Source organism: Pempheris klunzingeri, chromosome 18 (assembly GCF_042242105.1).
Source record: "Pempheris klunzingeri isolate RE-2024b chromosome 18, fPemKlu1.hap1, whole genome shotgun sequence".
NCBI classification, from domain to species: Eukaryota; Metazoa; Chordata; class Actinopteri; order Acropomatiformes; family Pempheridae; genus Pempheris; species Pempheris klunzingeri.
In genome coordinates, this window is record NC_092029.1 from 677,695 (window position 1) to 705,138 (window position 27,444).

Here is a 27,444-nt window from a genome sequence, read left to right on the forward strand (position 1 = left end):
TATCTGGAAGGTACCAATCCAACAGCACCATCCTGTGGTCTAAACTAGTCCCTGTTAGCGAACCGTGGCTCCGTCACTGCCTCCACTGTGAGAAATGTTTGAGCCGAGATCATTGAGGACGACCTCGATTTCAACCACCTTTTATGTCACATCATTGAACTGTTATCATTTCATCTGCTGCAGTCATCAGTAGAGGCTGTGCTTGTTTCTCCACTCACCATAAATATGGAGTCCAGGTCTGTGTGATGCTGCAGCACAGATTCACCACTGGGAACATCTAAGTTATCCTGATGAACTCTGTGGAGGAAACACAAAAGCATACCTGAACAGAAGCCACCTTTAAAAACAGAGTTTACTAAGTGCTTTGACAGACGAAGCAAAACAGGATAGAAGAACATGAGAGAGGCCGAACAAACAAAAGTGACTTAAGATTAAAATCAGTCCTCATTGACACACAGCTGGAAACAGGAACATCTGGTCTCTGCTGTTCTTCTTAACTTTAATTTGTAAATGCATCTTCTCTGAAGCTTGAACTGTTTTTCTGCTGCTTCTTTTATCTTCTACATGTTATTCTAATGTTTCTGTTACAGTTTTATTGTGTTTTATTCCCTGTGAAGCACTTTGAACTGTCTGAAAGGTCCAGTTGTTCTTTAGTGACATGATGACTCACTGTGTTTCAGAGGAAAGTCGTCCTTTGAAAAAAATACGATGGCCCATAGAACGGTCACTCCTCAGGGACACACAGCTGGGTCCAGGTCCAGGTCCAGGTCCAGGTCCAGGTCCAGGTCCTGGTCCGTGCTGCTTCTGTGGACTTCAGCACACACAGAGCTCTGAGTGAGAACAATGATGGTGTGCTGAGCTCTGACATGGAGAAGATGGTGGACGGTTACAGATCCTCATCTCACCTCTGAGCTTCGGTCCGGCCGTCACGGTCCCCCCGCAGGGTGGTTTTAGAGGGGGGGCCTCCCTCCTCACACTGATCCATAGCAGAGCCCCCACCTTCACACTGAGAGCTGCTCTCCTTCACTGTCCAACCAGGTCTGACAGTATTTTCTGGCTCTTTCTGCTGTTGGTTCCACCTGAAAACGTCACAGTGAGAATAATAACATGCACATTCAGACACTTCAGAGTCCAAGTCTGAAAAACACCAGCGACGTCAAAACTGGTCCAACCTGTGGCAGAAACCCAGTGAGAGTCAGAGGAGCCACTGATCAGATGGTGTAGTTCTCCTACCTGTCCACCAGGTGGAGCTAACTGACCATCTGATTAACTACAGATCAGCAGCAACATGGATCCTGGAGCCCTGAAGACAGCAGTTATTAAAGCTCTCTAGAAAAAGCCTGATCTAGACGCCTCAGTGATAAACGACTACAGACAAACATCAGACTGGTCTTTTGTGGGAAAGGCCATTGAAAGGGTTGTTTTCCTGCAGCTTAACACTTTCTTGGTGCAAAATAATCCCCTGTTGGGCTTCACTATACAGTGATAAACATATATCCAGTGAAATTAAAAGCAAATTTTGAGTTTGAGATTTTTTTTAGTTTATTTTGAATGATTTCTTGTGTTGAAGTCTCAGAAATGAAGGCCTCCGTTTCTCTGAATGTTCCTGCTGTTATTAGTGAGACTGAATGAATCAGAGCAGAGCAAAGCTTATTTTTAAAGTTTGGGTAGAGAGAGTTTGTCTGTCCTGAATTAAAGTGGAGAGACGGAGCACACAGCAGTGTCAAAACCGAGTAAGTTGCATACCCTGCCTTTAGATATGCCCATTAATTATATATAAGATATGCCTCACCTGCTGAACTGACTTCAGGTGGACTGACAGACGCTTTCCACCTTCATGAGGAAACACTGGGAGAGAAGAAGCTGCTCATTCCTTCCTCGTCAGTCCTGGTGTCTGTGTTCATCTGATCTGAGGACGCCGTCACATCCTCATACCTTCAGAGTCCAAGTCTGAAAAACATCAGTGACGTCAAAACTGGTCCAACCTGTGGCAGAAACCCAGTGAGAGTCACTGGTGTCCACCACCTAGTGGACAGGTAGGAGAACTACATGATTCTCTGACTCTTTCACCAGCAAGAGCAGGAAAAATAAAGGTTGGACAGAGTCTATTTATTTATATGAAATGTAACAGTTATGATTAAAATGTACCCTGTAAGATTAAAGACTAATGTTTAGTCTTTATTCTGTGTTTCGTGGGACAGAATGAACCATTATTGGGATCATGAGACCGAAGCTCCGCCCAAAACATCGCAGCCAATCAGGACATCTACGTCATCAATCCGCGCCGCCGCCTGTATTTAATGATACGTGTTTACACAGAGAAAGGTAAAAATGACGTAATGTTTCTAACAGGTGATTTTTAGGAAAGATCACCGACGGACAGAAAACATTTTGAGTCCGTGTGCTGACGGTATTTTCCCTCCCTGACTCTTCCGGGTCTCTTCCGGGTCTCTTCCTTGTAACCGTCATCCTCTCTGGCGCTGAAGCAGGAAGTAAACAAAAGTCCAAACTAGCTTCAAATCGCAGCTTTTCTGCCCCAAAATGTCGATTTCAAACCCGAGACAGACGTTTTTAAACCCGGTAAGACTTTTTAATACTTCATTGGATATACATGTTAACTTCTTAACGAGCAGCTGCGCAAAGCAAAGAATATTTAATGTGACATTTTCATGGATATCATGTCTAAAATACTTCCCTCATTTAGCAGCATCCCCGCTGGTTTGGGCGGAGATTTCATCCTCTAAATAATTTTATATCAGCAAAATGTGCCTCTAAAAGTTTGGGTTCGGACCGCAGACTGTTATTTCATTAATTATTCTACTAATAATATGTATTTATCTGCGCGTGAGCTCGTTTTTGTCATCGCTGCTTGGAGCCGAATTAAAAAGTGGCTCCTTATTGTTCGTGTTCCGTCTTAAATGAAGTCACTTTGCGGCACAGCATTTGACAATACGTGAGGAAATATTAAAACATTCATGATTAATACTGGAGTTTGGAAGTATCAGAAATACAAAGAGTCCATGTGAAGAAAGGCCTTCAGTGAAGAGCTGAATGAGTGTTTTAATGAAATGTTCTTATTTTATTGTACAATCTTTAAATCAGCTTATTGGTGACTGATCCAAACTAACTGATACCAAACTGTACTGTCAGATCAATAAGTGGTGGAACAGAATGAACTGCAGCAGGTTGGGCTGCAGCTAACAGTTATTTATTATTGGTAATAATTTCTGTCACAGACGACTGAACACAACTTTTCAGGCTCATGAGTATTATTGATTATTGTCCCCACAGATGATCCCCTTCGCTGGGACGATCCTGGGCGGTTTGGTTCCAGGGGAGATGCTTCTCATTCAGGGCTCGGTGCCCTCTGATGCTGACAGGTGAGAGTCTGTCACTCAAACTCTCTAAGTCACCTGGTTGTACACCTGCAAACATCAATACATGTGATTGAAAACACCTGAAGGTCTGAAGGTTGGACAGATGATCCCAACACATCTGTGATCTTGACTTGGTTCTTATTTTTCTGGAGGCGGGGCCACGTTAAACCTTCACCTGTCGTCCCTCTGCACTGTCTTGCAGGTTCCAGGTAGACCTCGCGTGCGGCGGCAGCGTGAAGCCGAGGGCCGACGTGGCGTTTCACTTCAACCCGAGGTTCCAGAGGAAGATGTGCGTCGTCTGTAACTCGCTGCAGAAGGAGCGCTGGGGCCGAGAGGAGATCCTGCACCAGATGCCCTTCGCTGCCGGGGCGCCGTTCGAGCTCATCGTCCTCGTCCTGAAAGACAAGTTCAAGGTGAGAGACGAGCTGCCTGAAGCTCAGAGTACTACTGATAGCTGACAGTACTTGTGTACTTGTACTACCTGAAGCTGACAGTACTTGTGTACTTGTACTACCTGAAGCTGACAGTACTTGTGTACTTGTACTACCTGAAGCTGACAGTACTTGTGTGCTTGTACTACCTGAAGCTGACAGTACTTGTGTACTTGTACTACCTGAAGCTGACAGTACTTGTGTTCTTGTACTACCTGAAGCTGACAGTACTTGTGTTCTTGTACTACCTGAAGCTGACAGTACTTGTGTACTTGTACTACCTGAAGCTGACAGTACTTGTGTACTTGTACTACCTGAAGCTGACAGTACTTGTGTGCTTGTACTACCTGAAGCTGACAGTACTTGTGTACTTGTACTACCTGAAGCTGACAGTACTTGTGTACTTGTACTACCTGAAGCTGACAGTACTTGTGTACTTGTACTACCTGAAGCTGACAGTACTTGTGTACTTGTACTACCTGAAGCTGACAGTACTTGTGTTCTTGTACTACCTGAAGCTGACATTACTTGTGTTCTTGTACTACCTGAAGCTGACAGTACTTGTGTACTTGTACTACCTGAAGCTGACAGTACTTGTGCACCTGTGCGGCAGGTGGCGGTGAACGGAGCTCACCTGTTGGAGTATCAGCACAGGCTGGAGCTGGAGCGGGTCGACACCCTGCTCATATCTGGAAAGGTCAAAGTTGAAGCCGTCGGCGTCGTGCCGAGCGCCGTGAGTCTCTGCAGATTCTGTTCAAACTGTGTGCAGAAGTTTGTGTTTTTATCTTCATGTGATCAAAGGTGTGATGACGACGAATGAGATGTTCTGTTGTTTTCAGAGTTCAGTTTCTCCTGCAGCGAGTCGAACCAGCCTGGATTCAGAGATGAACGTAAGGAACTGACTCTGAAGGTTTTGAATCAAGTTTAACTTTTACCAATGAATGATTTAGTCACTTTGAGCAGTGACCTTAATATTACACTATTGTTAGAAAGTAGAAACACCACTGTGGAGGTCACAGCTTTGTTTATTTCACATGATTATACATCTTTTACCTTTTGCTGTAATATTTCTCATTTGATGAGCTCAAATGATCACCAGTTGTGAGCTGACAGTACTTGTGTACTGTGTCATCAGCATAAAATTATAGATTTGGCAAATAATGTCCAGAGTGAGAAGCATGTAAACAGAAAAAACAGAGGACCTAAAGTGGAGCCCTGTGGTACACCACCAGTATTTCCTACAGAGAATATTAGATTAGAAATATAATGTTTGCTGTTTTAAAATGATTTTTTCACTGCAGTTGGAGTTTTAATTATTTTTTATTTGTTCATCCTCCAGCCAATAATGTCCTCTTCAGGCGACTTGGTAAGTTTTACTGCTGTTGGTCACGTGATACTTTATTTTTAACATGATTCTGAGGCTTTTTCCACCTTTTTTTTTTAAACTGTGCTCTTTATTTTTCTCAACTGATCTGAAACCTGTCTGAACTAAACTAAAACTGTTAATGTGTGTTTCTTTGTTGCTTTTCAAACTATTTGCAACATTTTTTACAGGAACAAAAAACAAGCAAATAACATCAAAACCAGTTTTGGAAGTTCAGTCACATTCGTCCCATCATTACTACAGTTGGATTCTTTGCAGCTCAGTTTACATGTTTGCATTTTCAGCTGCCGTATAATTTAGATTTAGTACATTGTCAGTGGTGTTTGCTTCCTCCATTGTCTCCTAACAGCATTTCTACGGACTAGTAACAGTGTGTTAACCAAATATCTGTCGCCTACCATCACACTCTATTCAGACAAATTACCTGGATAATAAAGTTCAAACAACTATTAGAGACCTTTATTTTCTGATTTCTACAAGAATAACACCCAAACTCTCCAACGTCTCTGAAGTCTGTTGCTTTAATGAAGAAATAAATCCCATTTCAGAGAATTCCCCCTCACACATGAACTGTCTGTATAAACTGTGTCTCTGAATTAAGAGTTTTAAAAAAACTGAACTGAACTGAACTCCCTTCCTGCTCAAAGTGCAGCTTCCCTTCCTTCCTCCCTTTTTCCATCATCCCTTCTTCCTCTCTTCATCATCACTGCTTTTATATCTGGTGCATTTAAAGTGATGCTTGGTTACAGAAACAGCAGAACCTAAAAAGCTTTTAACATTTTTAAACTTTAAAAAGTAAGAGCAGGAAAATGGACTCTAGATTTTAAGAGTCAGATCAGTTAAAGAATGAAGTAAAATAAATGATTTCTTCCTTCTGTCTTCAACCATCTAGTTATTTGTCTTCCCTCCGTCCAGCTGGTCTGAGACCTGGATCAGGTTTTGATCTTCTGTCTGATGAAATCTTGTTTTCCTACAGAGCGTTCCCTTCAGAGGTGAGCTGCTCAAAGCGCTGAGTGTCGGACGCAGCATCACCATTAAAGGAGAAACCAGAGAGGGTGCACACAGGTACACAACACCTCAGCACACCAGTGACTCTTCACTGGCCTCACCATCGATTTGATCACAAACTTCCTGCCAACGCTTCAGATTCAAACGTCTGTCTCCTTTTTCACCCCTGACGAGTTTGAAGTAAGTTTTAAAACAGTCAGTAAATCTGTAATGTGCCCATACTGGTGTGTTTTTAGCTTGAGAGGCAGCTGGATTCACAAGATCAGAGTCATGTGAGACTTAATGGAGCCGTGGTCAAAGTTTTTTGGCTGAACTACGGCGGTTCGGACCAATCAGCCTTAAGCTGTGGGCGACGTTTAGGTTCGACCACATGAAGAAGCGACTGTTTGTCTGAAATCAACAGTGGCTGCTGCTAAAGAAGTTTGCCTCATGGTTCATCTAATCTCCTGTCAGCTAGTTCATGATAATCACACAGTTCTGTGTAACAAACCATCTGCTGCTGATCTCTGCGTTACATCCCAACATACAACAGTCAGGTTCGTGTAACGACAGCCCTCAGTCCAATGTAAGAGAGCGGCACTGCTGACTGTAACATGGGCTCATTCATCTCAAGTTGGTCCATAACAAAACTAGAAAAATGAGTGAATGGATCAAAGAGTTCAAATGGAAACGTTCATCATAGGACATCAGATGTTTTTTTTCTGTTTCATTTCTCTGCTTGATGTGTTTTCACCGTTTTCTGTGTTTCAGCTTCTGTGTGAACCTGCGAGTGTCCAGCAGCAGCGACATCGCTCTTCATCTGAACCCTCGTCTGAAGAAAGAGGTCTTTGTCAGAAACTCCTTCCTGTTGAAGAGCTGGGGCCCCGAGGAGAAAACGCTGGCCTCCTTCCCCTTCACTGCAGGACAATACTTTGAGGTACCGGACCCCCACCAGACAGCCGCCTACTCTTTTTAATGTTTGCTCCTGGTCTGTTTCTGACGGAGCAGCTCAGAGCAGAGGAGGCGGCAGGAAGTCAGACAGACAAACCACAAAGAGAATCCACTCAGTTTTCACAATAAAAGCCCCCCTGCAGACTGTCAGTGGTATATTCCAGCAGCACATCAGTATTATTCTCTAATGGGGGGGCACCAGGCCAGACGTCAGCCGCTCAGAGGGTTTTTAACACCATGACGACCAGAGGTTCATCTGGGATGGAGAAACGCGGCCTGTTGGATCCTGTTAGAAACACATTTAAAGCAGCAGAAGAAGAAACGAGGCCTGTTTGATCCTGTTAGAGACACATTTAAAGCAGCAGAAGAAGAAACGAGGCCTGTTTGATCCTGTTAGAAACACATTTAAAGCAGCAGAAGAAGAAACGAGGCCTGTTGGATCCTGTTAGAGACACATTTAAAGCAGCAGAAGAAGAAACGAGGCCTGTTTGATCCTGTTAGAAACACATTTAAAGCAGCAGAAGAAGAAACGAGGCCGTTTGATCCTGTTAGAAACACATTTAAAGCAGCAGAAGAAGAAACGCAGCCTGTCTGATCCTGTTAGAGACACATTTAAAGCAGCAGCAGAAGAAACGCGGCCTGTTTGATCCTGTTAGAAACACATTTAAAGCAGCAGAAGAAGAAACGCAGCCTGTCTGATCCTGTTAGAAACACATTTAAAGCAGCAGAAGAAGAAACGAGGCCTGTTTTCACTTCACATTGTTCACCGGAGTCTGGTTCATGAGTGAGGGAGCAGGAGATGGACAGACGGATGAGAGTCAGTGTGATGATGATGATGATGATAATGAGGGTGTGTTTCCTCTGCAGATGATCGTCCTGTGTGACTCTCAGCACTTCAGAGTCGCCGTCAACGGGGTCCACCAGCTGGACTACAAATACCGAGTCCGGGACCTGAGCCGCATCACCCAGCTGGAGGTTCTGGGAGACGTCACGCTGCTGGACGTGAAGATCTCCTGAACGGTGACGGACTGATGAGAAACGACCTTTACAGACTGAATGTACGAACTGCTCAGTAATCCCTTGTAATCACAGAGAAGCACCAGACATTCAGGAAGGTCCAACAGACTGCTGTCTCATGTTTCTGCAGTGTCTCTAACCGTTAGCTACTTCCTGTTGAGAGGAGGAAACAGAATGCATCATGGGAGTGTTGGCACATCTGCTTGTAACCAGATCAAATAAAGTGAGCTTGTGAAGCTGCTGTGGATCAGGTGAACGGCTTCTTCAGTGTGGATGCACAGCTTTGGGATGAATGCAGCCCCTAATGTGCCAGAGTCCAAGTGACGTCTTTAAAGTACTTATTTAGTCCAACAAACCCAAAGATGTTCAGTCAGTGTTTGTAGACCGAGGACACCTGATCCACCTGATCCACCTGATCCACCTGATCCCGTCCCAGCTCACAGAGCACGATGGAAACGTTAATGTTTCTTCGCTGTCACACTGAAATAAATCACTGCATTTGAATCGTAGTTATGAAAAAAGGTTCATGTTTACTGTGACTTGTTGGAGGCTCCTAAGTGGAGCATGAGGTTAGAAACTAAACCAACACTTTGCTGGTCCCAAACCCGGACGAGGACATTATATTTGATTAAATTTGATGTTCTAACATTTAACAATACAGGAGTGTTGTGCTTTGACAAGTGGTAATGTTCAATTTGGCTATCAGAAATAATTAATAATTATCAAAGATAATTAATAATTATTAAAATAAATGAACTTTGATTAAAGTCCACCTCGATTGGTGGAGGCTTTGGGCCAATCGCAGCGCAGCGCCGCAGCCTCCAGGCTCCCGGTCTGGACGGCTGCTCAGTCCGGGGTGGCGAGTTCACGCTGAGACGCCGTCGGCAGCCGACCGCGTGAAGTTTGGCTCAGAAGCTGCTTTGATGCTTTGGTTTTAACCTTTTAGTCCGTTCTTATCGAAGCTGCTTCGTCAGTACCTTTTTATGTTTTTAGCCTGTTTCCACTGTAAATTGTACATTCAGTCTTTGGTAATAAAGTTAAATGTCCTGAATGGAAAGAGCCTCGATTCTGTTCACGACCACACGTCCACTTCAGGGACGCTCAAACCTTCTTTCAAACCATCTCGGAGCAACGTTTCAGCCGACGTGTTCAGAAGCAGTGACGCTGATAAGAAGACGTGTTAAAGGAGGATTCACTGCTGTGGGCGGCAGCAGGAAAACTGGTTTGAGCCTCTTACAGGACAATATTTTAGTGTGTGTGCTGGATTTCTAACGGAGCGGAGAACCACATGTGAACGAGTCAGAACCAGATCAGTGTTGGTCAGTTAGCTAAACTGTTAGCCTGCTGGCTAACGGTATGAAGCAGTTTGTCGCCTGATGATCAGGCGTTCGTTAGTTGATTCACAGCCAACGCTGGTTTTTCTCCAAGTTTCTGACCACCATGAAATTCTGCCTCTGTTTTCTGTGGAGTCACTTTAATAATAATCAATAATCAGAAGCTTTGATCAGAAGACGTGATCTTCAGCATTAGCTGGACTTCACTTCTGCATCAGTGCTGTTAGTTCACTTTGTTCAATGTGGAGTTTCACTGAAGACTTTCTGTCAGCGACACAAACAGAAAGCTGCTGTTTGGTTTAGTTCACAGGAGCAGCTGAATGTTTCAGTGTGTTTAAACGTGTTCACTTTGATTTAGAAGGTTTCATGTCAGTCAGAAGCAGAGAAACCAGCAGGAAAACCTGGATTTAATTCATCGTCAACATGTTTTAAAGGAGACGTTCTGGAAAGTGTTACTGTCTGAACTTTTCTCTGCTGAAACACCTGCAGGTTTGTGTTGGTGGTTTGTGGAGACATGAGAGCAGAAGCTGAACGACACCGAAACATTTATTCTACCAACATTTTATTCAACGACAACATGGATCCTTCCAAGTGATCTCATGTTTGATCCGGTGAGCCCACATTTTTACATCAACATCACAGCACAGGAGAAATAAAAGTACACTGTTGAGGAAAAAGTTCAAGTAACTAAAGAAAAGCCTTCAAAGATTTTCTCACATTCTCAGAAAACCAAGTTTTTAAAGTGAAGTCAAAGTCCAACGGTGGAAAACTGTGAAACAGGTTTAACAAAACTTTATGTACAAACAAGACGTGAACAAAGACAGATGGGGTGTGTGTGTGTTAATATTCTGAGTGTTTCTGGTCTTACAGAGAACTCAGAGACACTGAGGACCCAGACCAGAACCAGAACCCAGCATACAGAGGCTCAGTGAAGGTGGTCCTGAAGGTGTGGAGGTGGATCAGTGAGTCAGAGGAGACTCTGTAGAAGGACAGAGAGCCGGCAGGACAGTCCAGGTACACTGCTACTGTACCAGAGGAGGGGAAGAAGGGGAAGGAGGAGGAGGAGGAGGTGGTTGTTTTTTTGTTATTGTGACAGACATAGTAACCAAGACCTGAACACTCCAGACTCCAGGACTGATCATTAAATCCAAACCAACAGTCCTCAGTGGTTCCACTCCTCTTGATTCCTCTGTAACTCACAGCTACAACCACCCATCCTCTCCACTCCACCTCCCAGTAGCAGCGACCAGTCAGACCTTCTCTGCACAGCAGCTGAATACAGTAGTCAAATCTCTCTGGATGATCAGGATATGGCTGCTCCTCCTCCTCCTCCACCAGTGTCACCGTCCTGTTGTTGTCAGACAGTTTGAGGAGTCTGTTCACTGTGTTTGTGTCCACTGAGAGTTCACAGGAATCTGATGGAGAGAAGAAGACACCAAACAGCAGCAGGTTATCAGCTGATCCAACTGTTGGCTTTGACTTTAGTTTATTCAGGGTCGAGCAGCTGGAGCCTCCTTCTTCTTCTTCTACACTGCGTGAACCGGTTCTGCTCAGTCACGGCTCAGGACTCAGCTGATGCAGAAGATCTGGTGATCAATGACTGATGACAGTTTGTGGGGCTGATTACATCATATTTAAATGTCAGGACACCTTCTGTGATCCGACCACCACAGAGAACATAGAACCACAGGAACTAGTGACCATATTTAGGAACTACAACTAGTGGAAAGATCCTCAGCACTGATTCATGAAGCCAGAGAACCACAGCAGGAGAACCAGGACCAGGATCCACAGGAACCAGAGAACCACAGCAGGAGAACCATGACCAGGACCCACAGGAACCAGAGAACCACAACAGGAGAACCAGGATCCACAGGAACCAGAGAACCACAGCAGCAGGACCAGGACCAGGATCCACAGGAACCAGAGAACCAGGACCAGGACCTACAGGAACCAGAGAACCAGGACCCACAGGAACCAGAGAACCACAGCAGGACAACCAGGATCCACAGGAACTAGAGAACCACAGCAGGAGAACCAGGACCAGGATCCACAGGAACCTGGAACCTGTAGATCCTGGTCCTGGTTCTCCTGCTGTGGTTCTCTGACTTCATGAATCACTGCTGAGGATCTTTTTACTGATATTAGTTCTGTTATTATTATTCACACGTTAAATATTGTCGTGTTTTTCACTGTTACCATATTGATCAGTATCAGTCACATTGATCAGTATCAGTCACATTGATCAGGATCAGTCACATTGATCAGTGTCAGTCATATTGATCAGGATCAGTCACATTGATCAGGATCAGTCATATTGATCAGTGTCAGTCATATTGATCAGTATCAGTCATATTGATCAGTGTCAGTCATATGGATCAGTGTTAGTCACATTGATCAGGATCAGTCACATTGATCAGGATCAGTCACAGTGATCAGGATCAGTCACATTGATCAGGATCAGTCACAGTGATCAGTATCAGTCACATTGATCAGTCAGTCACATTGATCAGGATCAGTCACTTTGATTAGGATCAGTCACATTGATCAGTCAGTCACATTGATCAGGATCAGTCACATTGATCAGTGTCAGTCATATTGATCAGTGTCAGTCATATTGATCAGTATCAGTCACAACATTGGTTATGAATTAGCTCTATATAAAGAAAGGTTGATTGATTAATGACCTTCATTCATCAAATGTTCATCAGTCAAAGAAACAAAGTGACAGGTTGTCATCTGTAGCTGACTAGAAGGCTGCAGTGTGGAGTCTGTAAATATCTTTAAACATCAGATTGTGAGCTGCTCTGTTCTCATGAATGAGTCTGAATCCACACTCACACTTCCTCAGACCAGGTTTCAGCCAGTGTTCTCCACCATGGTCCATCCTGCAGGAAGAAACAGTCAGAGGATGAAAACAGGAACATTTCTATAGAGATGGTTTGTCTCAGTATTATTACTGAACATGTTCTGCAAATAAAACACAACTTCCACAATAAAACCTGTGAATATATCAAATGAATCTACAGAGAAATGAAAAGCGTTTGTGAACGTCTTCCCAACATTAAAACTTTCAAACAGATATTTGTGAATCCTTGAATTTCAGACAAACGTCCCACCAAAGTAAGAGCACGCCGTCTCTACGAGCTGATGAGAAAACAACCAGCGATAAATGATGCGTTCAGTGTTTCATCACGTTAATGTGACGCTGATTATTAGTGTGTGTTCATTTGTTCTGGAGACGTTCTAGCACACACACTTCTGTCTGAGGATGCTCGTGGGCTTGTGCTGCTTCTTCAGAAATACTTCTGCTTCTGACGCAGCAGCACAAGGAAGCTGGACGTCTTTCCCTCCCTTATCTTCATGTTTAACCTTCAGTATCTAGTGAGGACTGGAAGCTGCAGGTTGTTGCACTACTTTGAAATTATATTGTTTTTATTTTTGGATTCTGTGTTTTGCTGGTCTGTTATATTTGCAAAATATCTTTTTTGTATTTGTGGAAGGTGTTTTATATTTATAGATTCCACATTCACAGACAGATTGATGAGCTGTTCATGCGAATAATATTGGGACAAATGCATCTCTATAATTAGTAACAAGAAAGCACAAACACCATGTTTTAGCTCTGTTCATACCTGAGAGTGTCCAGTCTCCACTGTGGATCCTCCAGTCCAGCAGACAGCAGCTTCACTCCTGAGTCTCCTGGATGGTTGTAGCTCAGGTCCAGCTCTCTCAGATGGGAGGGGTTGGAGCTCAGAGCTGAGGCCACAGCAGCACAGCCTTCCTCAGTGACCAGACAGCCTGACAGCCTGGAATCAGGAAAGAGTTGGTACAATTTCTCAATGAAAAAGGAACTGCAAAAATATCTACACCTATTCTCAGACTGTTCTCCACCAGCTCATCAAATATTGCCGTTTTGTCGACCCCTTTTGTGTCTGATACCGACTAACAAGGCACCCTGAAGTGTCTGTGTGAGACACTAGAGGGCAATGTAGTGTAAATAGTGAGAATGTCTGCAAAGGAAGGGGGTCAAATTGGATGGATGGATGAATAGATGGATGGATGAATCGGTCAGACACTGAACTTTCAGCCAGGAGACAGTTTCACCCAAACCATCTTTTAACCAGGTGTTCATCATTCTTGCCTCATGATGAAGGTCCAGTAGACCTGTGGCGAGGTCAGAGTCCTGTGAATCTCATACAGAAGCTAAACAGAGGTCAGAATTTGATGACATGGGAGTGAAGAATGTTTGGAGTGAAGGGCCAGATCAGTGTTTCTGAACATCTAATGCTGCAGCTGAAGGGTGCCTTGTGCCTCAGTACCAGACGCTGAGGGACGTGTCTTTGACGACCTGGTAATGAGAACAAGTTGGTATCTACTGAGTCGCTGGCTCATAGACATACATCAAAAACAGAAAGCCACACAAACACTGATGCAGTTATACAAACCAATAGAAACTATTCAGAGTTACACGTTTCAACTCCTTTCCTGTTCTGTTTGTTTGGAACCATTTTTCAGAGTTATATGAGAAGAATGATCCCTCAGATGTGGAGTCTCCTCATCAACATTAACCTGAGTGTAAACCAACGTTTTAATCAGCTGATAACAAACAGCTGATCTCTGACCTGAGAGTCTCCAGTGTGCAGTGTGGACTCCCCAGTCCAGAAGACAGGATCTTCAGTCCTGCATCCTTCAGGTCGTTGTTACTCAGGTCCAGCTCTGTCAGACTGGAGGACTGGGAGCTGAGAACTGAGGACAGAGCTGCACAGCTTCTCTCAGAGAGGTTACAGCCACTCAGCCTGAGGAAGAGACAGTGATAAACACAATGGTAGACTTTCTTCTTCATGGAATATAAAGTCTAGAAATGAATATATCCAGTGATCCATCCACCTACAGAGCTTTGCTGGAGGCTCTGACCACTGGCAGCAGCCTCAGAAGAGCCTCCTCTGAAGCAGAGTATTTCTTCAGCTCAAACACGTCCAGATCTTCTTCTGATGACAGTAAGATGAAGACCAGAGCTGACCACTGAGCAGGAGACAGTTTATCTGTGGAGAGACTTCCTGATCTCAGGGACTGTTGGATCTCCTCCACTAGAGAACGATCATTCAGTTCATTCAGACAGTGGAACAGGTTGATGCTTCTCTCTGGAGACAGATCCTTGTTAATCTTCTTCTTGATGTACCTGATGGTTTCCTGATTGGTCTCTGAGCTACTTCCTGTCTGAGTCAGCAGACCTCGTAGGAGATTCTGATTGGTCTGCAGTGAAAGACCCAACAGGAAGCGGAGGAACAAATCCAGGTGTCCATTTGAACTCTGTAGGGCCTTGTCCACAGCACTCTGGTGTAGATGTTTCACTTTTGTTTTACCTACTAATATTTTAGACAACTTGGATGCTGACTGTTCTTCTGACATCAGATTGACTCCAGATTTGATGAAGGTCAGATGGACATGAAGAGCAGCCAGAAACTCCTGAACGCTCAGGTGGACGAAGCAGAACACCTTGTCCTGGTACAGTCCGCTCTCCTCTCTGAAGATCTGTGTGAACACTCCTGAGTACTTAGAGGCTTCTCTGATATCGGTGCCGCACTCTGTCAGGTCTGATTCATAGAAGATCAGGTTCCCTTTCTGCAGCTGCTCAAACGCCAGTTTTCCCAGAGACTCGATCATCTTCCTGCTCTCTGGACTCCAGTGTGGATCTGTCTCAGATTTTCTATCATACTTGATGTTCTTCAGTTTATACAGAACCACCAGGAAGTGGATGTACATCTCAGTCAGGGTCTTGGGCAGCTCTCCTCCCTCTGGGTTCTTCAGCAGAACCTCCAGAACAGTAGCAGTGATCCAGCAGAAGACTGGGATGTGGCACATGATGTGGAGGCTTCGGGACGTCTTGATGTGGGAGATGATTCTGTCGGCCTGCTCCTCATCTCTGAACCTCTTCCTGAAGTACTCCTCCTTCTGAGGGTCGGTGAACCCTCTGACCTCTGTCACCATGCCAACACACTCAGCAGGGATCTGATTGGCTGCTGCAGGTCGTGTGGTTATCCAGAGGCGAGCAGAAGGAAGCAGATTCCCCCTGATGAGGTTTGTCAGCAGCACATCCACTGAGGTGGACTCTGTCACATCAGTCAGGGTCTCATTGTTGATGAAGTCCAGAGGAAGCCGACACTCGTCCAGACCGTCGAAGATGAAGACGACCTGGAACTCTTCAAACCTGCAGATTCCTGCGTCTTTGGTTTCACTAAAGAATCGATGAACAAGTTCCACCAAGCTGCACTTTTCCTCTTTCAGCACATTCAGCTGTCTGAAGGTGAAAGGAAACATGAACTGTATGTCCTGGTTGGCTTTGTCTTCAGCCCAGTCCAGAGTGAACTTCTGCGTTAAGACTGTTTTCCCGATGCCGGCCACTCCCTTTGTCATCACTGTTCTGACTGGTTCCTCTGTTCCATCTGAGGCTTTGAAGACGTCCTCACATCTGATGGTTGTTTCTGGTCTGTCTGGTTTCCTGGAAGCTGCTTCAATCTGTCTGACCTCATGTTCATTGTTGACCTCTGCAGCCCCCCCCTCTGTGATGTGGAGCTCTGTGTAGATCTGGTTCAGCAGCGTTGGGTTTCCTGCTTTGGCGACGCCCTCAAACACACTCTGGAACCTCTTCTTCAGGGTAGACTTGAGTTTCCGCTGGCATGCACGAGCAAGAGTCTCTGAAAAAACACCAGGTTGAATCAATAAGTGGATGTACATCTGATGGAAACATTTTATCATTGCTGTCGATCCCCAAAGACGTCACTGATGTGATACAAACATTTCCTCTATTCCTTCTCATCACCCTGTTGAAGCTCTTAAAATCCTCTTACTGCTCTGCAGACGCTCAGCCAGCTCCTCCTGCTTCATTCCCCTCAGGAAGTCCACAGTGATCCTCAGAAATGATTCTCTGCTGCTCCTCTGCTCTTCATCTTCACTCTGACTGTCGAATCTTTCTGAATAATCTGAACTTAAAACCTTCTGGAACCTTTTCAGCTCGTTTGTCACGAAACTGAAAATGTTCTTTTCAAGCAGCTGGAAAAAAGGAAAAATAACAATTACAATTCAATCCCAACTTGTTGAACACACCACTTTGAGGTTGACCACTTTCCATCTGTGACAGCAGTTATAAACCCACGTCTGGAAGTCTGTTTCCACCTAGAGGACCCTCAGGTTCGCTCAGTGCAACACATCACATTCAGACTCCTAAAACTTGTATGTCGTTGGCTGGTCAGGTCAGTACAGTTTAGATGGTGGTGCCAGTTTTTATCTGTACTTATTCTGGATGATTCCTACTGTGGGAACTGACCTCCAAGTTCCAAATCTGGTGGTCAGAGATTCTCTAAAAATCTCTTTCTAATTCAAGAAACATCTTTGTCACAGCTGTGCAGGTAGCCGCTTATCCTTTGTCACCAAACACCTTTTCCACCATCCTGAGTTCATGCAGCATTTCTACGGCCGTCCTGAGGCAGACCAGGGCAAATTAGGACCCACAGGTCAGATCTGACCCACTGAAAGGTTCCATGTGGCCAGCAAGGCCGTCGTGAGCACTTATATTACTAAATATTGGAATTAATATCTAATGAAAACAGTCATTACTATGTTGCTTACATTAAAACATGACTGGACCTTTATCTGGAAGGTACCAATCCAACAGCACAATCCTGTGGTCTAAACTAGTCCCTGTTAGCGAACCGTGGCTCCGTCACTGCCTCCATTGTGAGAAATGTTTGAGCCGAGATCATTGAGGACGACCTCGATTTCAACCACCTTTTATGTCACATCATTGAACTGTTATCATTTCATCTGCTGCAGTCATCAGTAGAGGCTGTGCTTGTTTCTCCACTCACCATAAATATGGAGTCCAGGTCTGTGTGATGCTGCAGCACAGATTCACCACTGGGAACATCTAAGTTATCCTGATGAACTCTGTGGAGGAAACACAAAAGCATACCTGAACAGAAGCCACCTTTAAAAACAGAGTTTACTAAGTGCTTTGACAGACGAAGCAAAACAGGATAGAAGAACATGAGAGAGGCCGAACAAATAAAAGTGACTTAAGATTAAAATCAGTCCTCATTGACACACAGCTGGAAACAGGAACATCTGGTCTCTGCTGTTCTTCTTAACTTTAATTTGTAAATGCATCTTCTCTGAAGCTTGAACTGTTTTTCTGCTGCTTCTTTTATCTTCTACATGTTATTCTAATGTTTCTGTCACTGTTTTATTGTGTTTTATTCCCTGTGAAGCACTTTGAACTGTCTGAAAGGTCCAGTTGTTCTTTAGTGACACGATGACTCACTGTGTTTCAGAGGAAAGTCGTCCTTTGAAAAAAATACGATGGTCCATAGAACGGTCACTCCTCAGGGACACACAGCTGGGTCCAGGTCCAGGTCCAGGTCCAGGTCCTGGTCCGTGCTGCTTCTGTGGACTTCAGCACACACAGAGCTCTGAGTGAGAACAATGATGGTGTGCTGAACTCTGACATGGAGAAGATGGTGGACGGTTACAGATCCTCATCTCACCTCTGAGCTTCGGTCCGGCCGTCACGGTCCCCCCGCAGGGTGGTTTTAGAGGGGGGGCCTCCCTCCTCACACTGATCCATAGCAGAGCCCCCACCTTCACACTGAGAGCTGCTCTCCTTCACTGTCCAACCAGGTCTGACAGTATTTTCTGGCTCTTACTGCTGTTGGTTCCACCTGAAGACGTCACAGTGAGAATAATAACATGCACATTCAGACACTTCAGAGTCCAAGTCTGAAAAACACCAGTGACGTCAAAACTGGTCCAACCTGTGGCAGAAACCCAGTGAGAGTCAGAGGAGCCACTGATCAGATGGTGTAGTTCTCCTACCTGTCCACCAGGTGGAGCTAACTGACCATCTGATCAACTACAGATCAGCAGCAACATGGATCCTGGAGCCCTGAAGACAGAAGTTATTAAAGCTCTCTAGAAAAAGCCTGATCTAGACGCCTCAGTGATAAACGACTACAGACAAACATCAGACTGGTCTTTTGTGGGAAAGGCCATTGAAAGGGTTGTTTTCCTGCAGCTTAACACTTTCTTGGTGCATAATAATCCCCTCAGTCTGGTTTTAGACCACAGCACTGAGGCTGCACTAGTTTTAAATGACATCACCTGAGTAGCCACACATGGAACATTTCATTTACAATTTTAATCTTAAATCTTTGCATTTGATGCTGTTGGACAGGTTAGAAAAGTGGGACTACTTTGTGACGACTGGTCATTTTAAATCTGAACAAACAAAAATAACGTGTGGGGTTCCTCAAGGGTCCATTCTCTGACCTCTTCTTTTCATCGTTTATATGCTTCCCCCTGAAATTAAAGCCCACTAATCAAGCCAGAAATCATCAGTTCATTAAATCAGCCTCCTCCCACCTTTTAAAAAAACAGCCAGAATAAAAGATGTTTGTCCAAACGAGACACAGAAACTTATTCACACATTTATCTTCATCAGGCTGAACTACTGCGATAGTATCTAAATAAAAAAATCACACACAGACAGATTGAAGGTCATCAGGTGGTCAGTCAGCTCCATCTAGTGGACAGGTAGGAGAACTACATGATTCTCTGACTCTTTCACCAGCAACAGCAGGAAAAATAAAGGATGGACAGATTCTATTTATTGAAATAAAATTTAACAGGTATGATAAACATGTATCCAGTGAAATTAAAAGCAAATTTTGAGTTTGAGATTTTTTTAGTTTATTTTGAATGATTTCTTGTGTTGAAGTCTCAGAAATGAAGGCCTCCGTTTCTCTGAATGTTCCTGCTGTTATTAGTGGGACTGAATGAATCAGAGCAGAGCAAAGCTTATTTTTAAAGTTTGGGTAGAGAGAGTTTGTCTGTCCTGAATTAAAGTGGAGAGACGGAGCACACAGCAGTGTCAAAACCAAGTAAGTTGCATACCCTGCCTTTAGATATGCCCATTAATTATATATAAGATATGCCTCACCTGCTGAACTGACTTCAGGTGGACTGACAGACGCTTTCCACCTTACTGAGGAAACACTGGGAGAGAAGAAGCTGCTCATTCCTTCCTCGTCAGTCCTGGTGTCTGTGTTCATCTGATCTGAGGACGCCGTCACATCCTCATACCTTCAGAGTCCAAGTCTGAAAAACATCAGTGACGTCAAAACTGGTCCAACCTGTGGCAGAAACCCAGTGAGAGTCACTGGTGTCCACCACCTAGTGGACAGGTAGGAGAACTACATGATTCTCTGACTCTTTCACCAGCAAGAGCAGGAAAAATAAAGGATGGACAGAGTCTATTTATTTATATGAAATTTAACAGTTATGATTAAAATGTACCCTGTAAGATTAAAGACTAATGTTTAGTCTTTATTCTGTGTTTCGTGGGACAGAATGAACCATTATTGGGATCATGAGACCGAAGCTCCGCCCAAAACATCGCAGCCAATCAGGACATCTACGTCATCAATCCGCGCCGCCGCCTGTATTTAATGATACGTGTTTACACAGAGAAAGGTAAAAATGACGTAATGTTTCTAACAGGTGATTTTTAGGAAAGATCACCGACGGACAGAAAACATTTTGAGTCCGTGTGCTGACGGTATTTTCCCTCCCTGACTCTTCCGGGTCTCTTCCGGGTCTCTTCCTTGTAACCGTCATCCTCTCTGGCGCTGAAGCAGGAAGTAAACAAAAGTCCAAACTAGCTTCAAATCGCAGCTTTTCTGCCCCAAAATGTCGATTTCAAACCCGAGACAGACGTTTTTAAACCCGGTAAGACTTTTTAATAATTCATTGGATATACATGTTAACTTCTTCACGAGCAGCTGCGCAAAGCAAAGAATATTTAATGTGACATTTTCATGGATATCATGTCTAAAATACTTCCCTCATTTAGCAGCATCCCCGCTGGTTTGGGCGGAGATTTCATCCTCTAAATAATTTTATATCAGCAAAATGTGCCTCTAAAAGTTTGGCTTCGGACCGCAGACTGTTATTTCATTAATTATTCTACTAATAATATGTATTTATCTGCGCGTGAGCTCGTTTTTGTCATCGCTGCTTGGAGCCGAATTAAAAAGTGGCTCCTTATTGTTCGTGTTCCGTCTTAAATGAAGTCACTTTGCGGCACAGCATTTGACAATACGTGAGGAAATATTAAAACATTCATGATTAATACTGGAGTTTGGAAGTATCAGAAATACAAAGAGTCCATGTGAAGAAAGGCCTTCAGTGAAGAGCTGAATGAGTGTTTTAATGAAATGTTCTTATTTTATTGTACAATCTTTAAATCAGCTTATTGGTGACTGATCCAAACTAACTGATACCAAACTGTACTGTCAGATCAATAAGTGGTGGAACAGAATGAACTGCAGCAGGTTGGGCTGCAGCTAACAGTTATTTATTATTGGTAATAATTTCTGTCACAGACGACTGAACACAGCTTTTCAGGCTCATGAGTATTATTGATTATTGTCCCCACAGATGATCCCCTTCGCTGGGACGATCCTGGGCGGTTTGGTTCCAGGGGAGATGCTTCTCATTCAGGGCTCGGTGCCCTCTGATGCTGACAGGTGAGAGTCTGTCACTCAAACTCTCTAAGTCACCTGGTTGTACACCTGCAAACATCAATACATGTGATTGAAAACACCTGAAGGTCTGAAGGTTGGACAGATGATCCCAACACATCTGTGATCTTGACTTGGTTCTTATTTTTCTGGAGGCGGGGCCACGTTAAACCTTCACCTGTCGTCCCTCTGCACTGTCTTGCAGGTTCCAGGTAGACCTCGCGTGCGGCGGCAGCGTGAAGCCGAGGGCCGACGTGGCGTTTCACTTCAACCCGAGGTTCCAGAGGAAGATGTGCGTCGTCTGTAACTCGCTGCAGAAGGAGCGCTGGGGCCGAGAGGAGATCCTGCACCAGATGCCCTTCGCTGCCGGGGCGCCGTTCGAGCTCATCGTCCTCGTCCTGAAAGACAAGTTCAAGGTGAGAGACGAGCTGCCTGAAGCTCAGAGTACTACTGATACTTGTACTACCTGAAGCTCAGAGTACTACTGATACTTGTACTACCTGGAGCCAACAGTACTTGTGTGCTTGTACTACCTGAAGCTGACAGTACTTGTGTTCTTGTACTACCTGAAGCTGACAGTACTTGTGTGCTTGTACTACCTGAAGCTGACAGTACTTGTGTTCTTGTACTACCTGAAGCTGACAGTACTTGTGCGCTTGTACTACCTGAAGCTGACAGTACTTGTGTACTTGTACTACCTGAAGCTGACAGTACTTGTGTACTTGTACTACCTGAAGCTGACAGTACTTGTGTACTTGTACTACCTGAAGCTGACAGTACTTGTGTGCTTGTACTACCTGAAGCTGACAGTACTTGTGTGCTTGTACTACCTGAAGCTGACAGTACTTGTGCGCTTGTACTACCTGAAGCTGACAGTACTTGTGCACTTGTACTACCTGAAGCTGACAGTACTTGTGTACTTGTACTACCTGAAGCTGACAGTACTTGTGTACTTGTACTACCTGAAGCTGACAGTACTTGTGTTCTTGTACTACCTGAAGCTGACAGTACTTGTGTGCTTGTACTACCTGAAGCTGACAGTACTTGTGCGCTTGTACTACCTGAAGCTGACAGTACTTGTGCACTTGTACTACCTGAAGCTGACAGTACTTGTGTACTTGTACTACCTGAAGCTGACAGTACTTGTGTACTTGTACTACCTGAAGCTGACAGTACTTGTGTACTTGTACTACCTGAAGCTGACAGTACTTGTGTTCTTGTACTACCTGAAGCTGACAGTACTTGTGTTCTTGTACTACCTGAAGCTGACAGTACTTGTGTACTTGTACTACCTGAAGCTGACAGTACTTGTGTACTTGTACTACCTGAAGCTGACAGTACTTGTGTACTTGTACTACCTGAAGCTGACAGTACTTGTGTTCTTGTACTACCTGAAGCTGACAGTACTTGTGTGCTTGTACTACCTGAAGCTGACAGTACTTGTGTACTTGTACTACCTGAAGCTGACAGTACTTGTGTACTTGTACTACCTGAAGCTGACAGTACTTGTGTTCTTGTACTACCTGAAGCTGACAGTACTTGTGTGCTTGTACTACCTGAAGCTGACAGTACTTGTGTACTTGTACTACCTGAAGCTGACAGTACTTGTGTTCTTGTACTACCTGAAGCTGACAGTACTTGTGTTCTTGTACTACCTGAAGCTGACAGTACTTGTGCACCTGTGCGGCAGGTGGCGGTGAACGGAGCTCACCTGTTGGAGTATCAGCACAGGCTGGAGCTGGAGCGGGTCGACACCCTGCTCATATCTGGAAAGGTCAAAGTTGAAGCCGTCGGCGTCGTGCCGAGCGCCGTGAGTCTCTGCAGATTCTGTTCAAACTGTATGCAGAAGTTTGTGTTTTTATCTTCATGTGATCAAAGGTGTGATGACGACGAATGAGATGTTCTGTTGTTTTCAGAGTTCAGTTTCTCCTGCAGCGAGTCGAACCAGCCTGGATTCAGAGATGAACGTAAGCAACTGACTCTGAAGGTTTTGAATCAAGTTTAACTTTTACCAATGAATGATTTAGTCACTTTGAGCAGTGACCTTAATATTACACTATTGTTAGAAAGTAGAAACACCACTGTGGAGGTCACAGCTTTGTTTATTTCACATGATTATACATCTTTTACCTTTTGCTGTAATATTTCTCATTTGATGAGCTCAAATGATCACCAGTTGTGAGCTGACAGTACTTGTGTACTGTGTCATCAGCATAAAATTATAGATTTGGCAAATAATGTCCAGAGTGAGAAGCATGTAAACAGAAAAAACAGAGGACCTAAAGTGGAGCCCTGTGGTACACCACCAGTATTTCCTACAGAGAATATTAGATTAGAAATATAATGTTTGCTGTTTTAAAATTATTTTTTCACTGCAGTTGGAGTTTTAATTATTTTTTATTTGTTCATCCTCCAGCCAATAATGTCCTCTTCAGGCGACTTGGTAAGTTTTACTGCTGTTGGTCACGTGATACTTTATTTTTAACATGATTCTGAGGCTTTTTCCACCTTTTTTTTTTTTAAACTGTGCTCTTTATTTTTCTCAACTGATCTGAAACCTGTCTGAACTAAACTAAAACTGTTAATGTGTGTTTCTTTGTTGCTTTTCAAACTATTTGCAACATTTTTTACAGGAACAAAAAACAAGCAAATAACATCAAAACCAGTTTTGGAAGTTCAGTCACATTCGTCCCATCATTACTACAGTTGGATTCTTTGCAGCTCAGTTTACATGTTTGCATTTTCAGCTGCCGTATAATTTAGATTTAGTACATTGTCAGTGGTGTTTGCTTCCTCCATTGTCTCCTAACAGCATTTCTACGGACTACTAACAGTGTTTTAACCAAATATCTGTCGCCTACCATCACACTCTATTCAGACAAATTACCTGGATAATAAAGTTCAAACAACTATTAGAGACCTTTATTTTCTGATTTATACAAGAATAACATCCAAACCCTCCAACGTCTCTGAAGTCTGTTGCTTTAATGAAGATATAGATCCCATTTCAGAGAATTCCCCCTCACACATGAACTGTCTGGATAAACTGTGTCTCTGAATTAAAAGAGTTTTAAAAAAACTGAACTGAACTGAACTCCCTTCCTGCTCAAAGTGCAGCTTCCCTTCCTTCCTCCCTTTTTCCATCATCCCTTCTTCCTCTCTTCATCATCACTGCTTTTATATCTGGTGCATTTAAAGTGATGCTTGGTTACAGAAACAGCAGAACCTAAAAAGCTTTTAACATTTTTAAACTTTAAAAAGTAAGAGCAGGAAAATGGACTCTAGATTTTAAGAGTCAGATCAGTTAAAGAATGAAGTAAAATAAATGATTTCTTCCTTCTGTCTTCAACCATCTAGTTATTTGTCTTCCCTCCGTCCAGCTGGTCTGAGACCTGGATCAGGTTTTGATCTTCTGTCTGATGAAATCTTGTTTTCCTACAGAGCGTTCCCTTCAGAGGTGAGCTGCTCAAAGCGCTGAGTGTCGGACGCAGCATCACCATTAAAGGAGAAACCAGAGAGGGTGCACACAGGTACACAACACCTCAGCACACCAGTGACTCTTCACTGGCCTCACCATCGATTTGATCACAAACTTCCTGCCAACGCTTCAGATTCAAACGTCTGTCTCCTTTTTCACCCCTGACGAGTTTGAAGTAAGTTTTAAAACAGTCAGTAAATCTGTAATGTGCCCATACTGGTGTGTTTTTAGCTTGAGAGGCAGCTGGATTCACAAGATCAGAGTCATGTGAGACTTAATGGAGCCGTGGTCAAAGTTTTTTGGCTGAACTACGGCGGTTCGGACCAATCAGCCTTAAGCTGTGGGCGACGTTTAGGTTCGACCACATGAAGAAGCGACTGTTTGTCTGAAATCAACAGTGGCTGCTGCTAAAGAAGTTTGCCTCATGGTTCATCTAATCTCCTGTCAGCTAGTTCATGATAATCACACAGTTCTGTGTAACAAACCATCTGCTGCTGATCTCTGCGTTACATCCCAACATACAACAGTCAGGTTCGTGTAACGACAGCCCTCAGTCCAATGCAAGAGAGCGGCACTGCTGACTGTAACATGGGCTCATTCATCTCAAGTTGGTCCATAACAAAACTAGAAAAATGAGTGAATGGATCAAAGAGTTCAAATGGAAACGTTCATCATAGGACATCAGATGTTTTTTTTCTGTTTCATTTCTCTGCTTGATGTGTTTTCACCGTTTTCTGTGTTTCAGCTTCTGTGTGAACCTGCGAGTGTCCAGCAGCAGCGACATCGCTCTTCATCTGAACCCTCGTCTGAAGAAAGAGGTCTTTGTCAGAAACTCCTTCCTGTCGAAGAGCTGGGGCCCCGAGGAGAAAACGCTGGCCTCCTTCCCCTTCACTGCAGGACAATACTTTGAGGTACCGGACCCCCACCAGACAGCCGCCTACTCTTTTTAATGTTTGCTCCTGGTCTGTTTCTGACGGAGCAGCTCAGAGCAGAGGAGGCGGCAGGAAGTCAGACAGACAAACCACAAAGAGAATCCACTCAGTTTTCACAATAAAAGCCCCCCTGCAGACTGTCAGTGGTATATTCCAGCAGCACATCAGTATTATTCTCTAATGGGGGGGCACCAGGCCAGACGTCAGCCGCTCAGAGGGTTTTTAACACCATGACGACCAGAGGTTCATCTGGGATGGAGAAACACTCTGACTGTGACTTTAGCTGCTGTCTGTAGCTGCAGCACAACAAAGCAGGAAGTACATCCAAGAAACACATTTAAAGCAGCAGAAGAAGAAACGAGGCCTGTTGGATCCTGTTAGAAACACATTTAAAGCAGCAGAAGAAGAAACGAGGCCGTTTGATCCTGTTAGAAACACATTTAAAGCAGCAGAAGAAGAAACGAGGCCGTTTGATCCTGTTAGAAACACATTTAAAGCAGCAGAAGAAGAAACGAGGCCGTTTGATCCTGTTAGAAACACATTTAAAGCAGCAGAAGAAGAAACACGGCCTGTTTGATCCTGTTAGAAACACATTTAAAGCAGCAGAAGAAGAAACGAGGCCTGTTTGATCCTGTTAGAGACACATTTAAAGCAGCAGAAGAAGAAACGAGGCTTGTTTGATCCTGTTAGAGACACATTTAAAGCAGCAGAAGAAGAAACGAGGCCTGTTTGATCCTGTTAGAGACACATTTAAAGCAGCAGAAGAAGAAACGCAGCCTGTCTGATCCTGTTAGAAACATATTTAAAGCAGCAGAAGAAGAAACGAGGCCTGTTTTCACTTCACATTGTTCACCGGAGTCTGGTTCATGAGTGAGGGAGCAGGAGATGGACAGACGGATGAGAGTCAGTGTGATGATGATGATGATGATAATGAGGGTGTGTTTCCTCTGCAGATGATCGTCCTGTGTGACTCTCAGCACTTCAGAGTCGCCGTCAACGGGGTCCACCAGCTGGACTACAAATACCGAGTCCGGGACCTGAGCCGCATCACCCAGCTGGAGGTTCTGGGAGACGTCACGCTGCTGGACGTGAAGATCTCCTGAACGGTGACGGACTGATGAGAAACGACCTTTACAGACTGAATGTACGAACTGCTCAGTAATCCCTTGTAATCACAGAGAAGCACCAGACATTCAGGAAGGTCCAACAGACTGCTGTCTCATGTTTCTGCAGTGTCTCTAACCGTTAGCTACTTCCTGTTGAGAGGAGGAAACAGAATGCATCATGGGAGTGTTGGCACATCTGCTTGTAACCAGATCAAATAAAGTGAGCTTGTGAAGCTGCTGTGGATCAGGTGAACGGCTTCTTCAGTGTGGATGCACAGCTTTGGGATGAATGCAGCCCCTAATGTGCCAGAGTCCAAGTGACGTCTTTAAAGTACTTATTTAGTCCAACAAACCCAAAGATGTTCAGTCAGTGTTTGTAGACCGAGGACACCTGATCCACCTGATCCACCTGATCCCGTCCCAGCTCACAGAGCACGATGGAAACGTTAATGTTTCTTCGCTGTCACACTGAAATAAATCACTGCATTTGAATCGTAGTTATGAAAAAAGGTTCATGTTTACTGTGACTTGTTGGAGGCTCCTAAGTGGAGCATGAGGTTAGAAACTAAACCAACACTTTGCTGGTCCCAAACCCGGACGAGGACATTATATTTGATTAAATTTGATGTTCTAACATTTAACAATACAGGAGTGTTGTGCTTTGACAAGTGGTAATGTTCAATTTGGCTATCAGAAATAATTAATAATTATCAAAGATAATTAATAATTATTAAAATAAATGAACTTTGATTAAAGTCCACCTCGATTGGTGGAGGCTTTGGGCCAATCGCAGCGCAGCGCCGCAGCCTCCAGGCTCCCGGTCTGGACGGCTGCTCAGTCCGGGGTGGCGAGTTCACGCTGAGACGCCGTC

General features: G+C 44.2%; 3 protein-coding genes across 5 annotated transcripts in view; 2 read left to right on the forward strand and 1 right to left on the reverse strand.

Annotated features, from left to right (window-relative positions):
- The window catches only part of LOC139217591 (NLR family CARD domain-containing protein 3-like), a 64,382-nt gene that overhangs the window by 7,358 nt on the left and 29,580 nt on the right, over positions 1–27,444 (reverse strand). Inside the window, exons 1-9 of one of the 2 annotated variants that reach the window (XM_070848946.1) lie at positions 18,025–18,345; positions 17,802–17,930; positions 17,350–17,428; positions 16,333–16,534; positions 14,376–16,179; positions 14,107–14,280; positions 13,117–13,290; positions 12,323–12,369; positions 10,346–10,896 (exon numbers count right to left, since the gene is read on the reverse strand). In XM_070848946.1, coding sequence (XP_070705047.1) covers positions 10,346–10,896; positions 12,323–12,369; positions 13,117–13,290; positions 14,107–14,280; positions 14,376–16,179; positions 16,333–16,534; positions 17,350–17,428; positions 17,802–17,930; positions 18,025–18,104 — 3,240 coding nt within the window. In that variant the 5' untranslated portion in view covers positions 18,105–18,345. Of the gene's footprint in view, positions 1–10,345; positions 10,897–12,322; positions 12,370–13,116; positions 13,291–14,106; positions 14,281–14,375; positions 16,180–16,332; positions 16,535–17,349; positions 17,429–17,801; positions 17,931–18,024; positions 18,346–27,444 lie in introns of those variants that run through there. The other variant, XM_070848945.1, reaches the window with a different exon arrangement.
- On the forward strand, positions 2,426–8,403 carry LOC139217615 (galectin-8-like). Of its 2 annotated transcripts, none has more exons than XM_070848987.1 (9): positions 2,426–2,580; positions 3,292–3,380; positions 3,580–3,790; positions 4,422–4,545; positions 4,655–4,698; positions 5,148–5,174; positions 6,169–6,257; positions 6,951–7,116; positions 7,998–8,403. In XM_070848987.1, exons 1-9 carry the CDS (start codon positions 2,542–2,544, stop codon positions 8,145–8,147), a joined length of 939 nt encoding a protein of 312 aa, XP_070705088.1. In that variant the 5' UTR covers positions 2,426–2,541; the 3' UTR covers positions 8,148–8,403. The 2 variants fall into 2 exon arrangements, with proteins under 2 accessions (XP_070705088.1, XP_070705086.1); XM_070848985.1 differs by having other exon boundaries at positions 4,422–4,541; positions 4,648–4,698.
- Positions 20,099–26,817, forward strand: LOC139217616 (galectin-8-like). The gene is made up of 9 exons (XM_070848988.1): positions 20,099–20,263; positions 20,975–21,063; positions 21,263–21,473; positions 22,748–22,867; positions 22,974–23,024; positions 23,474–23,500; positions 24,499–24,587; positions 25,281–25,446; positions 26,421–26,817. Exons 1-9 carry the CDS (start codon positions 20,225–20,227, stop codon positions 26,568–26,570), a joined length of 942 nt encoding a protein of 313 aa, XP_070705089.1. The 5' UTR covers positions 20,099–20,224; the 3' UTR covers positions 26,571–26,817.

What these genes read in the sequence shown, in the direction of transcription:
- LOC139217615 (XM_070848985.1), top strand. Translation starts at nt 2,542, where the DNA reads ATGTCGATTTCAAACCCGAGACAGACGTTTTTAAACCCG. An exon ending in TGTCCTCTTCAGGCGACTTG is followed by an intron (nt 5,175 to 6,168) that starts GTAAGTTTTACT and finishes GTTTTCCTACAG; the next exon opens with AGCGTTCCCTTCAGAGGTGA. An exon ending in ACCAGAGAGGGTGCACACAG is followed by an intron (nt 6,258 to 6,950) that starts GTACACAACACC and finishes TCTGTGTTTCAG; the next exon opens with CTTCTGTGTGAACCTGCGAG.
- LOC139217616 (XM_070848988.1), top strand. Translation starts at nt 20,225, where the DNA reads ATGTCGATTTCAAACCCGAGACAGACGTTTTTAAACCCG. An exon ending in GTGCCCTCTGATGCTGACAG is followed by an intron (nt 21,064 to 21,262) that starts GTGAGAGTCTGT and finishes ACTGTCTTGCAG; the next exon opens with GTTCCAGGTAGACCTCGCGT. An exon ending in TCCTGAAAGACAAGTTCAAG is followed by an intron (nt 21,474 to 22,747) that starts GTGAGAGACGAG and finishes CCTGTGCGGCAG; the next exon opens with GTGGCGGTGAACGGAGCTCA.